This window comes from Passer montanus, unplaced genomic scaffold (assembly GCF_014805655.1).
Source record: "Passer montanus isolate IOZ18808 unplaced genomic scaffold, ASM1480565v1 scaffold11, whole genome shotgun sequence".
Taxonomy (NCBI): Eukaryota; Metazoa; Chordata; class Aves; order Passeriformes; family Passeridae; genus Passer; species Passer montanus.
Genome location: NW_024357613.1, coordinates 14,445,946 through 14,460,828, shown reverse-complemented (window position 1 = coordinate 14,460,828; position 14,883 = coordinate 14,445,946). Strand labels below are relative to the sequence as shown.

The window sequence follows — 14,883 nt, the reverse complement described above, 5'->3', positions numbered from 1 at the left end:
GGTAACAAAAAGGACTTGCAAAGATTTTAAGTACATAAAACCCCACCCAAATTGTTAAAAATTAGAGAAGTGATTTAAGGACATAGTTCAATCATACACTCCGTGAGTGCATTCCTTTACATCTTTATAGAATTTATTTTTCTTTGTGGTGTCACTAATGTGATTAGCACAAGTATGCTAATCCCTTTTAGTGATTCCAATCAGAAATTTATTTTATTTAATTAGAATAGTATTTGAAAGGCAAGAAGGTTAACTTATTATTTTGTGTCCTTTAGAATATGGAGAATATTGAAGAATTGTGGAATAATTAGAACTGACCCTGGTTCATGCAAACACCTATTGGTGGTATTGCTGCACATCTTACATGCTTAAAAGTTTGAAATAGGCAATAGTTGTTTCTGTGAAACAGACAAGAAAACTGTGTTAAGAAAATTAGACATAACCATACCCTAAATTAAAAGAAAAAAACACAAACAGATTAGTTGATATGAAGCTAAGTTTTAAAGGCAAATACTTTTAGTGATAAAACTTTATTGACTACAAGAATAGTAGTGTTAAATACTGAGAACTGTCCTAGTTATTAAATAGTCATCTTTTCTGTAAAGGAGTTCCTTTGAAGTCACTCTTCAGGGGTCTGGCAAGTATGTTTGGAGAAGGCTGGACATTTCATATTGGATTGATATTTTGAAAAAAAAAATCAATTTGATGGTTCTCAAAACATTATTGAAATCTGTGGATGAAGAATGAAAATGGTTCCCATTTGAAGCAGAAAGCTGAATTTCAATGACTCATTTGTGACTGAGTGTAATTGCTTTTTGGAATTTTACTAATTTAATTTTAGACACTGTGTTACTATAGGATATTTCAAAAAAGTAGATAGCTAATGAAAGCCGAACAGAATAACTGTCATGAATTCTGTTTTGAGGCAGCTGTGTTAGTGTTCTGATTCCTCATTAACCATGGTTCTTCATTTATTATAACCAGGCTGTGCATGTGAAATGCTTAGATCTAGATAAATCTTGAAGTGAAATGAAATGTTAGGAGTTACTTTTATTAGCATCTCATATAAAAGCCTTTGAAACATGATTGTTTAAAAATAAGATGTGTTGGAGTAATGTTAACCTCCCCTACTGTTCTTACTTTCAGTTGTATTTGGTGAAGACGTGGCCTTTGGTGGAGTCTTCAGATGTACAGTTGGCTTGCGAGACAAGTATGGTAAGTTTATGTAATTTATAAATCTGACATCAGTTTCATATTAACATCTCTGCTCTTTTTTTTTAACCCGTTTTGCTGTGAGAAGTGTTGTTGCTGGAATGCTAAAAAACTGTAAAATCAATGTTTCATGTATGCAGGCTAATTAGTGTATAGCATTTTACAGGTCTCGGAAGCTGGTTGTGGAGACAGTAACATGATACAGCTTTTAATTTGGCAATTGCTACTCCCCCACTGGGCTATTACAGAGAAGAAGAGGTTATAACATATTAAGTTTCAGCAGCCTACTTTCTTCAAGGTACAGAGATGACTTGGACCTTTTGCAGCAAGTGATTAAATCTATTCAATGATGATAAAGATGTGTTACAGCCATCTTGGAGAGCAAACATGCACTTTTTTTTGAGTAAACCAAAAAAAGGAGAGGACGAAGACTATACTTCTAAGAAGTTTCAGAAACACAACCATATTTTGTTGCCTTGCTTCTCTGCTTCAATTATTATGTAGATGTTCTCTTGTTTACATGTTAGTGTTCAAATAGATTGACTTGAGCTTCTGTTAGCCATGATCTTCAGTGCTGCTTGTTGAGACTGAGTTACATTTCTGTAACTGGTGTGATATATTGACTGTGTGTACTAGACTCCATATGAAAACCAAGCCTCTGAGATAGCAACCAGTTGCTGGAAACATGGACAACAGAAGATGTTGTTTGGGAAGTAAGTAACAGCAGCAGATGGTTGTGTAAGCAACCTTCTTGGGTTTTAGTGAACATCTCCAGTTTAAAAGACAGAGGGGACAAACTTTATATTGTTAGGGTGGTGCTGTGAGGGTCTTTTGATGGGTTTTTTGATGAATTTCATAATTTCATAATATTGGAATGAAGAAAAGAGATTATTTAATCTTTGTAGTAGCATTTTATTGATAGTGTGTTCCAATGTGCCAGTGCTGTTCAAAGACTCTGTGACAGCCCTGAGTGTCCTGACAGAGCACAGGGGGTCTGTTGAGGGAGTGCAAGGGACTGTTTACACTGTGCTCCATCAGCATGATAACCAGCAGTCACAGCACATCAGCAGCCTAGCTAGAGTCAGGTTTATTTCATGCGTATAATAATAGAGATTTTAGTGAGATTTTGGAAGAAGCTATGGTGTAAGTTCAGGAATATTTGGAAAGAACTCCTTTAAAATGTGAGAGGGAACATGGGAATTGTACTTACATGAAGTACAATTGTACTTATATGAACATTGAACAAGGATTAATGAAGCTAGTATTGCCATTTGCTCAAAAAGGGTACTAACCTCCTCAGGGTGAATAAGAGGAAATACGAGTTTGAACAGGAAGAGAGTCTGAAGATAAGGTCCTGAATTTAGGACTCATTTACAGAATAGGAATTCAATTTTGTAAGGCAGATAAGAGGACAGAGGTAACTCAACTTCTTTCTTCACTGATAGTGAAATTCAGTAGAAAACAGGCAGTGGCTGAAGAGGGAATGGCAAAGATGAAGTGGAGGATGTACTAAAAATACAGTTACAATACTGAGCAGAAACAGAAAGGACCGAAAGTGCAAAAACTTGAAAGAGTACAGTGTTTTGAGGGGTGTGTCTGCCCATCAGTGCAGTCTCAGAGATTAAATAAATTCTAGATGGAATGCTTGTTTTAAGAAAATAAGGAGGAATTCCAGATGGAAGTGACAGCCAACCAACCTGATCTTATGAGATCTTATGAGGAAGATTACATATACTTACTGACTCTTTCCCCACACCCCTCCTGAATTTACTGTCAAATTATAGTAGGTGATGCAAGTAATATAATGTTAGGTTGTTTCTATAGGTTGATATAAAATATGAAGGAATGGGGTTTTTTTCCTCTATCCTGGAAGAGAGGCTGATTTTTGTTTCATTTGTTCAGTTTCTTTTTCCTTGTAGATAATTAAAATCACTAGGTGGCAGTCTATGCCTGTAAGTTGTTATTTTAATAAAAACTGATAGTTCATTTTAAAGCACGTTTATAGAGGTCAAGGTCTAAATATAATCTAATATTATAGTAGGAAGAACTTAATATAGTAATTCTCAGTAGTAGTATTATAGAGATGTTGGTTGGTGTCCAGAATGTTACTGAAGTCTCTCTGGAAAGATAGAAAAGAAATTTGCTTTTAGAATAAATTGGTCATTAAATATAAAAGCTGCTTATTTTTTTTTCCAGTGGAGTGTTACAAACATAGCCGGAGGCCTGTGCTAGTAAGTGAAGGAAAGCTTATTGACTTTTTAAGGAAATAAATGCAACCTTTTGAGCAGATGAATTTTTAATGTGTTGCCAGGAATTATGTTTAAAAATATTTAATTAAGGAATTGTATGTAAATAAGTCAGTGTGTGGAAGTTTAATTTTCATGATAGTGTGACTAAAGATGGCATGTTTGTTCCTATGCATCTTATGTGAAGGTCTGAAATACATTATTCTAGTTTCCTGGCATTGAGTTGAATGTTTAAAAATCTGTTGCTGAATAATTCTGAAAATTAGTAGACTTTCTGAAATATTTATGCAGAGTGCTCCTTTCAGATAAAGGAAACAAGTGTTGGGCAGTTTTTTCCTTTGTGCCGTCTCTCTGGTCTGGTACCCTGGAAGGCATATTCACATTTTATTTTTTATCTCCTTCCCCATCACCCTCTGATGACAGGTTTTAGATTGTCACCGTTTTGCAGAAGTTAAATCCTCTAAACTCTAGAGTATCTTTCTTGAAGTAAGGAATGCCTGCTGTTCCATAGTCCTGCTCTCTGGAGGTGTTTCCTGTCCTTAGAACAGTGTGATGTAAACTGCCTACTGTGTTTTCATAGCCTAGGTAACGTGTGCAAACACTTTTAATTTTTTTTTAAAGGGAAGTACATTATTTTTCCAGTCCTTCAGACAAAATGCTGTCCATTTGTCTTTGAGTCTGCAAATGGATTTGAAACAATGATCTTGAAATAGGAATATATGTCCTGTTGCTCTGCCTGAGGTGTGAAATAAGGTGGCAACATGTAAAGATTGGTATCATCCACATGACAGAAATATAGAGGAGATCAGAGGTAGGAATTAGATTATAGGAGGTAAAGAAATTGGAGGATAAAATAGGGGTAAAAACAAGGTAAAAATGGAAAAAGTGGACAGAAGTGAGGACTGAGAAACAAGAATAGCAGAAATAGTGATTGACAAGGGATGTAACTCAGAAGAATGCTAGGGCAGGTGTTTTTTGTGTAACTCAAAAAAAAAAAAAAGACCTCTCTATCCTACTGTGGCCAAGAAATGAAAATTACATAAACAAGGAAGTGAAGTGTGTGTGTATATATATGTGTATATATATATATATATATATATATATGTATTATGCTGCTTGCGAATGTTCTTTCTGCTGTCCTCCAAACACCCACAGCTTGGGGACTTCCTTATCTGTGAGTGCCTCTATGGTGATTTTTCTTTCCTACCATTCTGGCCTGCATTTGAGAATCTAATGTGCACAAGGGTAAGGATCAGGAGCTTTTTGAGTATTTCAGAGCTTGATATTTTGAGAATGTGGAATAGGATCAGTCCTTTCTCAGAACTCTTGAGACTCCAACAGAAGAAAGGTGAGCTTGGCAGGTCTTTCCCCATAGCAGTGCTTGAATAGGGGCTGACTTTTTTTGAGTGTATATGTTCACTTTTACAGATGAAGTTTGCAAACCCTTTGAGGTTCTGCTCAATTTCCTATTGCATAGCAATCTGCAGTTCCTTGTCATGGAATGTCCTTCTGTTTGCCATCGGGGAGTCTAGGTGACTGTATTTACAGGCCTGAATAGATTGTTTTCTAAGTTTTTGAGCTATTGAAAATTGTTTTTGACTGAAAGAGTAGTGTAAATGAGTCTTTTACTTTTTGAGTAGGGAATTCCTGAATAATACCATTTTAATTCCCTTGCAACTATTTGCAAATACAGGTAGAATGTGAATACTTTGAATGGGAGTTTTTATTTCAAAGATTCTCTCAGTTCCAGGAGGATGTCACTGTGGTATCTCCTACCAGAAGCAAATGCTTGCCCAGGGTATAAGAGACTTGGCCTAATGCTGTCCCTCAGGAGTTCTGAAACTCCACAAAGAGTTGGCTGAGATACCAAATTGGATCTTTGTGGAGATACAGCAGAAATGCTTTTTTCAGCAGTTGTTAGCTTGAAATGTTTTGGAGTGAATTTGTCTTTTGCTTGTGTGGTTAATGTGTCACTGTTTGGGATCCTCTGTGTGATCGCAGAGTGAACAAGAGGAAGATGGGGTTCTTCCTTTCTGGATTAATGTCCCATCACTGATTGGAGAGTTCCTGACTAATGGCTTTTTAGTTTTTATCTGTTCTGTTTGGTCTCTGTTATTGCTGTTCCCCTCTTTTTGTGCGTCAGTGCACACAGAGATGTACTGCCCACAGCAGCTTATGATACCCTCAAACAGTCAATTAAAACAAAGTGCTTTTCCTAAGGTTTCTGTGTAACATTGCTGAAATGTTCTGGAGGGATGTTTGCTGCCTTTATTAGCAATGCAGTGTTGGCTGTCAGTTTGTGGCCTGATTTAGTCCCCAGGTTTTTTCTAATCTACTGCTGTGCAGCCACTAATTGATTTTTTGCTGGGTGGATGCTTGATAAAATGAAACTCAGTAAGAACAGCTGTGTGTCACTCCTATATGTGCGTAGGATAAAACAAAATCAATCTCAGCTGATTTCCTTTTAGGTGATACTGAGGTATACACATGGCTAGAGACATTAATACATGCAGGTAGTAGTAAATATGTAATAAACAGCTTCATTTTTTTTTCTTCTTACTCATTTTCGGTTTTGTCATGTAGAGTGGAAGGAGAATGCACAAGTTACTTGAAATTTAATTCTCTTTCTTCCCTAATGTTTTCAAGCTTATAGGATTATTTTTTATATAATCCTTCCTGTGCTTTATTATTATTATTATTTTGATGCAGCTAGGAGTGTAAATATAGTTGCTAGGATTATTTTCTTCCAAACTGTATTTTGAAAAAAGTATGAAATAGGTGGGGAGCAGATTCTAAACATTAATTTCTGTCTGTTCAGCCAGTTCAGGATATTTTCTTGCAAATTGATAAATCACAGGCAAAAAAGAAACATCAGGAGAAGAGGTAACACTTGTATTGAATCCTGTGAGAACAGGGAAAGTTGATCAGAAATTTCCTCTGTGGCAAGTTTCAAACTCAGCGAAAAGCGAGTGACTGAGCTACATATGAAACCACAGTTGTAGCTGTGAAAGAAAATAGTATCCTTATGTCAGGATGACCTAGCCACATTAGCAATCAGCTGGATGCTTTAAAAATGATTTTATTTATCACTTCCATATTTGTTTTTCTTTCCTTTCTGTCTTCCTTACAAAATTTTCTCTCTGAAGCACAGGGTATGTTTTGGGACAGATCAGCTGGCAAAGGCTGTTTTTAGCCTTCAGTGGTGAAGTTTCTCTGGCTTTCCTACACACATGGTCCTAGTGCAGGATTATTGTTATGATTTGAAGCTTTTCTCTATTGATCAGTTTCTCTGAACTCTTGTTGCTGCAGCTGGAGGATATAGGGCATCCAAAACCGGATACTTTCCTCTTGTGTTTTACTGAGTAAAACCTGGTTGCTTACAGCTCTCTGTTGTTACATTCCATGATAATGCTAGCTTGTCTTCAACAGTAATGTTTATTTACAACACCTGATCCACTGTAATCCCTGGTTGTTATTCTGTAGATCTTGTGTCTAAGGTGTAAACACGTGTGTGAGTTTTCAGGGAACGCTTCATTCTCAGTAAATGAATAGTTTATTTATAGTCCAGTAAACTAATTCATGAGTCTTTGTTTATTTGGCCAGGAGATGGCTGTACCTAGCCATGCTCAAGGGACACCAGCTTTTCAAAAATAATAGTAGTCATTCTTTGAAGATAAGTATTTACTTGAACACAATATTATTCTATGAGCTTTAGCTGTAGAAAACTCCTGAAAGCAAGTTCTGTGTTTTAAATGAAAGCCTATGGAGGAAAACACCAGTGAGAACATAGAGTTGTCCCCACGTTCTGTTATGGTATTTGGTGAAGGTTGTTGGCTGAAGTTTGGATGTGCTTGCAAAAACTCCTTAATGTCCTGATGGCTTTTAGTAGCATGAAATGATGGGAGAACTTTTTGGAGCTGAGCTAATAGAAGTAGATGTAGTATAGGGTTGTTTTAAAAAAAATTCTGATCATTTGCCTCCAAAATACATCAAATACTTTAAAATGTTTATATTGTAAATATTTTTGGTAGTGATTTCAGGACATTTTTTATTGTGTAGACTACACTTAATGTTACTGGTAAGGTAGCAGATATCTGTTAATGGAGATTCTGGGTTGTTCTGGTTGTTTTTGTGGTCCCAAATGTTACAGTGCAAAGGTAAGAAATACAAGAACACAATTTGTATGGGCTGTAATGCAATATATTAAGGCAGTGTGTTCTGCCTCCCAAAGCTATGAGTAGTTGGGTCTTAATTCAACAGGTAGGAAGACACTGAGGTTTTTATGTGGAATTTTGAATCAATAATCATGGTGTCTTTTACATTCTTTTAGAACATAACCGTAGGCTTTTATGAGGAAGAGGAAAAACTCAGCCTAAACTAGCATAAGTGTTAGGGCTTTACTGTATAAGCAGATAGAAAAATGTTATCTCCGTGCTTCAGAAGGAGACTGCAAGCTTGCTGGAGAAACATGGTACTTCTTTTGCATAAATCCTGGTCCTTCCTAAAACATTGCATGTGAGGGAAGGAGGGAGTTCAGAATTTTTAACATCATGAACATAAGCTAAGGGTGGAACATTTTATGGTGTTCATAATGACTACTTGTGTGTAGATTGAATAAAACCTAAATAGCCTGGGGTTTGGTTATCATCATTTCTTTGTGCATAGATTTAAGTGGAGAATTCTGCAGCTTGCTTGCCTGGTTCTTCCAGAACAGTTTGGCAAGACCTGGATTTGTTCTGATTTATAGAAATGTCTTTGAACAGTAACATCTGGAGAACGTGTTCCGGACTCATTACACAATAGTACATTTTGTTCATTTTCATCTTAAATAGCCAATTCTTTTTTGAAGATTTACAGTTAGAAGGAAAGTTATTTGAAAACTTGGTAAAATGTAAAAACTTGGTATAATGTAGTATGTCCTTTCTACACCTTTTTTATCTGTGGGATAATGATACAAATCAGTCACTGTCACAGCTAAATAGCTTTTATTTTAGTTTTGTTTTTTTTCTTTTTTTTAAATTTGTTCTGATAGTGTGCCTGGTGTGAAAACTGTATTTTATTTATTTGAGGCTTGCTAATACTCATTATGTTTATTTTCCTGTGTTGTAAACCTGTTTGAGGGAAAGATAAGGAATGTGTTTTTTAATATAGAATTTGATACTCAGTGCAGAGTAAAAAGAGAAAGCTGTTCTCACATTTTTAAGATATTTCAAGATACACTGCTGGGCAAAAAAGTATGTGCTGCTGAACTTCATAAAAATGGAATTTTCCACTTAGAAAATACTTGTAGTGAATCATGTAAAACCAGTATTTTGATAATATTGTGTCTAGGAGGATGAAACGTTATGTATTAAAGACCCAAGATGGAATTGATGAGCATAACTAGTCTTTGCAGCCTGTATTAATACGAGGTTGCAAGCACATTTTGTGTACCTTCTTTTAGATATCTCTTTATGCCTTTGCAATTTCTTAGGTGGAATGAAGTGATTCTTAATTTCTTTGGTTAGTCCTGTGATTCCCTCTGTTTATGTGTTTATTTATCCCGCTCATCAACTGGGGTTAATTCATTATGACTGCTGTTTTTTCTAATCTGAGTTTGGTGGTAAGAGGGTGGTAATTTCAGTTTAAGAAGGTTCTGCAGTCTTTATTACAGGGAATAAAACTCTCAAGAGTTTTCTTGGAAGTAATTTGCTTGAAGCCTAAAAGGGTGAAAAAAATCAAGACTAGTATCCAAGTCTGGGAATTGTTTAACCAGGTTTGAAGCAGAAGCACTTTGAGGTATAGGCTAATCTTATTTTGACTTGATTCAGAGCCATCTTTCAGTGCCCAGGTTGATATAACATGCTAGTAATTTTTTATAAAAGATCTCTTTTCTTTTTAATTTGCAGAAACATTAAATCCTCAAAACCTGGCACAGGGTTTTCACACTTAGATGGAAGCACCAAGTATAGACTACTTTATTAATTTTTCTCTTGCACATGCTTTGCATTATAAAAGGACAGGCATGGTTACCAGTGAGATTTGTAAGATTGCTTTCATTACTGCAGATTACTGGCCATTAAGATCTTTGCTTCTGAGTACTTCTACAGCAGCATGAAATCTTTGCTCTTGAGAGTACTTGCTTCCCAATTCCAGGTGGATCCAGCATGCTTTCACATTTACTATGAAATACATCTACACTAGTGATACTGAGGAATGAGAGAGAGGGTAACTTGTATTTGACATTTTTGCCTGTTCCTTGATTTGTCATCCAGATGGTGTGTGCAGCTTATTACAGCAGAATTTTCATTGACAGGTTGCAATACTTAGCTTTGACAACTGTTCTGTGTTTCCTGCAGGATCTCTGTCATGTCATGTCATGTTGCAGATGATGTGGAAATGCATGGAACTGACCTAAGCCTTGTAATTTAAGCTGGTGTGTTGTCTTGTGCTTATACCCACATATAGTATTTGGTAGATGTCAATTTTGGGGCTTATTTTTGCAGGTAAGCACTTGGTCATCTGGCATAGCTTCTCATGTCAAACTGTATGTCAGTTATGCTTTTCTGCAAGTGTGCTTCTCACGCAGCAAAAGTTTTTTGTAGTTGACAAAGGAATGTTATTAGTCATAGCTGGAGGAATATTTGAATGCTTTGTCCAGTTAGGCATTGCTCTTTTTTAATTTAGGCTGCAACTGGGTGTATGAGCCAGATGATGAGGAGGATTTCAGTGTGGAGTGGGCAGCCTGCATGAATGTTTAAACTAACAGTTCCAGCTCGAAGTGTACTCAACAAGTCATTCTCTTACTCAAGATGATGTATTTTCCTTCCAAGAGCTCATTAGATCACAACTACACTTTCACCTCCTCTTCATCCAAGAGTCCCTTAGAAAAGTAAAATAAAATTCTGGTGAGGAAATCTGCCACTGAGATGTGAGCTTCTTTTAAAATGTTTTCCTAAGAGTGTGCATCCGAATGAGTATTATTTTATCGATGTCATGGATTGCTTCCATGAAGAAGACAGGTAAAAAAGACAGGCATAAAAAGTTTTGGCAGTCAGCATGTAGCCCTGCTTGGGGCTGTTAATAAACCACAGAGGGATGTAAGGAGAAGACCTTGAAAGTCATCTGTTTTGAGCCAGTCAGTACTCAACACAATTGAGTTTAGTTTGCCTGTGAGTCCAGGTGAGTTTTGAACATGTCCAAGTCAGGAGCTTCTACAACCTCTTGGGACAGCTTATTCCACCATAAAACTACTGTCTTAGTCAGGATTTTTTCTTTATTATTAGTTTACTTTTTTGCATCATTCTTTCACTTGATGCTGTATACCTGAAAAGAATCTGCTCCTCCTCCTGTTCATACTACTGCTTGGCTGCTCTTCCATTTTGGGAGGATTAAATGACTTGCAAGGTTACCAGCATTCAAAGCTAAAGTTTTGTATTAACCTCCCCCAACTCCTCCCACTTCCCTGTGAAAAGGAGAGAATTACATAACATATTTTAATATTTTCATTTTATTCTTTAGCTTTCAGTGGCTGCTAGTTTGTCACAAATGACAGGAAATCTGAACTGGGGGAGAGGGCTAAAAATGAAATCTTCACGCTTTGCTTTAGGAAGGCAGAGGTATCTATGGAGTTTTTCTGGGTCCTCTTTAATCCAAAATTCTATAAGCCTGACCAAGGACATTATTAATGTTATATTTAATATTATTAATTACATATAATTAATATTTACTATAATTAATGTATATATTATATATTATATATTATATAATATAATTATATAATTAATTAATATAATGAATTTATTATATAACTAATGTTATTATTAACATTATTAATGTTAATATTAATATTATTAATTCATGCTATGAACTTTCAAAATTTACTAAGTTCTAGTAGAAAGTTTTCCTTCCAAACCTGAAATTTGGTAAGGCTAAAAATGAAATCTTCACGCTTTGCTTTAGGAAGGCAGAGGTATCTATGGAGTTGTTCTGGGTCCTCTTTAATCCAAAATTCTATAAGCCTGACCAAGGACATTATTAATGTTATTATTAATATTATTAATTACATATAATTAATATTTACTATAATTAATGTATATATTATATATTATATATTATATAATATAATTATATAATTAATTAATATAATGATTTTATTATATAACTAATGTTATTATTAACATTATTAATGTTAATATTAATATTAATAATTCTTGCTATGAACTTTCAAAACTTACTAAGTTCTAGTAGAAAGTTTTCCTTCCAAACCTGAAATTTGGTAACTGCAGATTATAAGAATTTCTGTCCATGGTAGCCTTTTCTTTGTACTTCAGCAGTTCTTCTGACTGATACTATTTGTAGTGTGTGAGAGCGAGGGCTAAATGGAAATGCACTAAACAGCCTTTTCTCCTGAGGGAGTCTTGGGGGAGAGGAGGTGAAAGTGTACTTGTGATCTAATAAGCTCTTAGAAGAAAAATGCATCCTCTTAGGTCAAAGAATGACTTGTTGAGAACGCTTTGAGCTAGAACTGCTAGTTCAAACATTCATGTTTCTTCAAATGATGTAGTAACTGGGGAGACTGAAAAAGAAAATACATCTTTCAGCTGTTCCTAATTTCTAAATTACTTGAAGTGCTTTTCTAAAGTGTTGGATATGTCAGTGACACATATACTAAACCTGTGAAGAATTCTTTTTCTTACCAGTTTCCAGGCAGAACAGGTGTCCTTTACTTTGGGCAACACAGTAGTGACAAGTGGTTCAGAAGAATGTATTTTTTGTGAGATTTTCCTTTTTTTCCCCAAATGAAGCATAATTAAGACTGCTGTGAACAAGTGAAACCAAGTAAGAAAGACTTATCTGTCATTTGATCTTTAAAATTTCTGTCTAAAAGCATAATAGGAAGTCAGCTCCTTTGTTGCAAAATAGAGCATGATAGTGGATTTTGCAGCAGCAAAATAGGAAGCAGCTAATTTGGTTTAGTGCATGCAAATCTCATTTCTGACTCTGTTGTCAGTTGCTCACAGATTTTTACCTTTCACAGTTAGTTTTTTTACTAACTTTTGTATCTTACTGCTATAATATGACTTTTTGGAATATTTATGGCAAATGTAATGGGAATGTGATGTACTTAGTTGCTAAATAATCAAAATTTGAATGACTTTTTATTTCAAGGTACCTAAATGTTGAAATTGTTTTGAAGGCATAGGCAGTGTGTACACAGTGTGTATGGATACACGCATTTCTCCTATTAACAGACCAACTCATTGCACTTGACTTTACACTGGAGGCTTTACGCTGGCTTGACTGAGGGCTGAGACCTGGTCACTCAGCCCTGGGGTTGGCCAAATATACCATGAACATGGCTGGGTCTGTGAAGCCTGTTATGAACGTTTGGGCACACAAAAATGTTCTTGGCTTTTGTACAATACAGAGTTGGGGAAGAACAGGAGAGGAGTATAGCTAAATTCTGTAAGCTGTTATTCTATGCACAGTAGGTAGAAGTAATCTCCAGAAGTTAAAAGCTACTTGCATATGAAATCCTTTTCATTTCATATAATCACTTTTCATCAGTTAGGTGAAATAATGTATTTTAACATGGATAGTTCTGGAAAAAGCAGCTTTTTGAACAACGCAGCATGTTAGTGTACAAAGTTTCAAGATTGAGAGTTAAACCATCTCTGTGTCAGTGAGCCTGAAACCCTGCTTTGGACAAGTAGCTTGGAAATGTCTATATTCAGCTGTAATGTTAATGTATATTTACTGGTATTCCCTTTAGAGCAACAGGGCCTATTTTTTTAAAGCTGGAGAACTTAGACTAGGTTATCAGTAGAAAAAATGGTAGAACAAATGATTAAAATGAAGAAGTTAGTAGAACTATTTTTTGTTAACCCAGGAACTCCAGAAGAGCCGAGTAAATTTACTTGCTCTTTGGCTTGCCCTCTTGTATAGTATCAGAGAAATGGAAGACTACAAGTGTCACCAGTTGTAAAATGGGGCTTAAAAGGGATGGTGGGACCAAGAAAGCTTAAATGTTGGATAGATTGTTTTAATTATGTTAAGAAATAAAATTAGTAAACTGATGTAGAAGTACATCTGTGAAAAATCCTAAATATTTTAAGGTTAAAAAAGGTCTTTAAAGGCAGGACTGATTGGAAATCAGTAATTCCTATTTGAATATTCTACACCAAGTCCCTGGTGGGTACCAAAAAACCTCATCTTTTCTTTCCAGTCCTTTCTGCATGTGCAGCCTGACTGCTTTGGTTGAACTCCTAATATATTTAGCTTCTTAGACTTTTCTATTTGACTTCTTATGGATGTTTTAAATGGAAGTAAGTGAGATCATTGGGACGAATAAAATACTGTCTGTATATATTGTTAATACTGCTCAGTACTGATATCTTTTAAGATGTGTTATGCACTTTTTAACACCAGTGATACAGCAGTATTTTGAAAACAAAGCACAGTTCTCCTTTGGCTAAATCACCAGCAGTACTCCTTCAAGCACCCAAATGGTCCAGGATGGACTCTTGCAGAGTGATATGAAATTATTCAGAGTTGGAGCATTGGGTGGTGTGTTAACATTACAGGAGATTTAATATTGTTTGCATATCTCATTTTTGAAGTTAAATTAAGGGAGGAACATGACTTGTTACAGTTACTGAATCCTGAAATACTTTTTTCCTGATGGCTTGGAACAAATAAAGATGAAGCAGCCAAAACATTAATGCACAATAATCGACTACAAATGTCTGTAAACATGTTCTGTTAGGTTGCTACGAAACTCTTCATTCCTGGCGAGCGAGAAGATGACTATGAGACTGCCTTAAAGCTTTTGTCTCTTACACAAAGGGTCAGTGGTGATTGAACAATCATGGAGTACTCTTTGTTCTGAAAATCACAAAGATCACTCCTTTTTTATTTAAGTAAAATTGAACCAAGTATTGCTTTTTTCTTTAATGCTTGTTCTTCATAATTTCAGATTTTCCTTGTTAGGGAAGACTTATAGAGTGTTTTTTTACTTTCTGAACATGCATCTACTCTTAGTCCTGAGTTATTGGGATGGAGAGATTAGAAGAATCATCCTTTTTTTCGCATAACCTTCCCTGTTTGCCGGATTGCTTCCCTCAGTAGCTGGCAGAGGGCACGGACCTGTTGAGATGGCTGAAACCAGGGGTGTTTATAAAGCCAGGCAGGTTAATTGAAATGCACACTGGCGTAATGTCTTCCTGCAGCGCTGACGCACCTGGCTGCAGAAAATGCAGAGGTGCTGCCTTCACCTGGGCTGACAAGTCAGCTCCTTTAGCTGGTGTTTGTTCTGAGGTGTGTGGCTGACGCAAATCATAGGAGAGGAACACATTTTAGGAAGTGTTTTTTTGTTGGTAAGGAAATGAAATACAGAAGCACAAAGTACCTCTGGGGTGTTTGTCTGCTTCAGTCAGATTTCAGC

The 14,883-nt window shown here is 35.9% G+C and overlaps 1 protein-coding gene across 1 annotated transcript in view; it reads left to right on the top strand.

Annotated features, from left to right (window-relative positions):
* Positions 1-14,883, top strand: part of BCKDHB (branched chain keto acid dehydrogenase E1 subunit beta) — a 111,373-nt gene that overhangs the window by 4,067 nt on the left and 92,423 nt on the right. Inside the window, exon 3 of the mRNA XM_039727701.1 lies at positions 1,147-1,215. Coding sequence (XP_039583635.1) covers positions 1,147-1,215 — 69 coding nt within the window. The remainder of the gene's footprint in view (positions 1-1,146; positions 1,216-14,883) is intronic.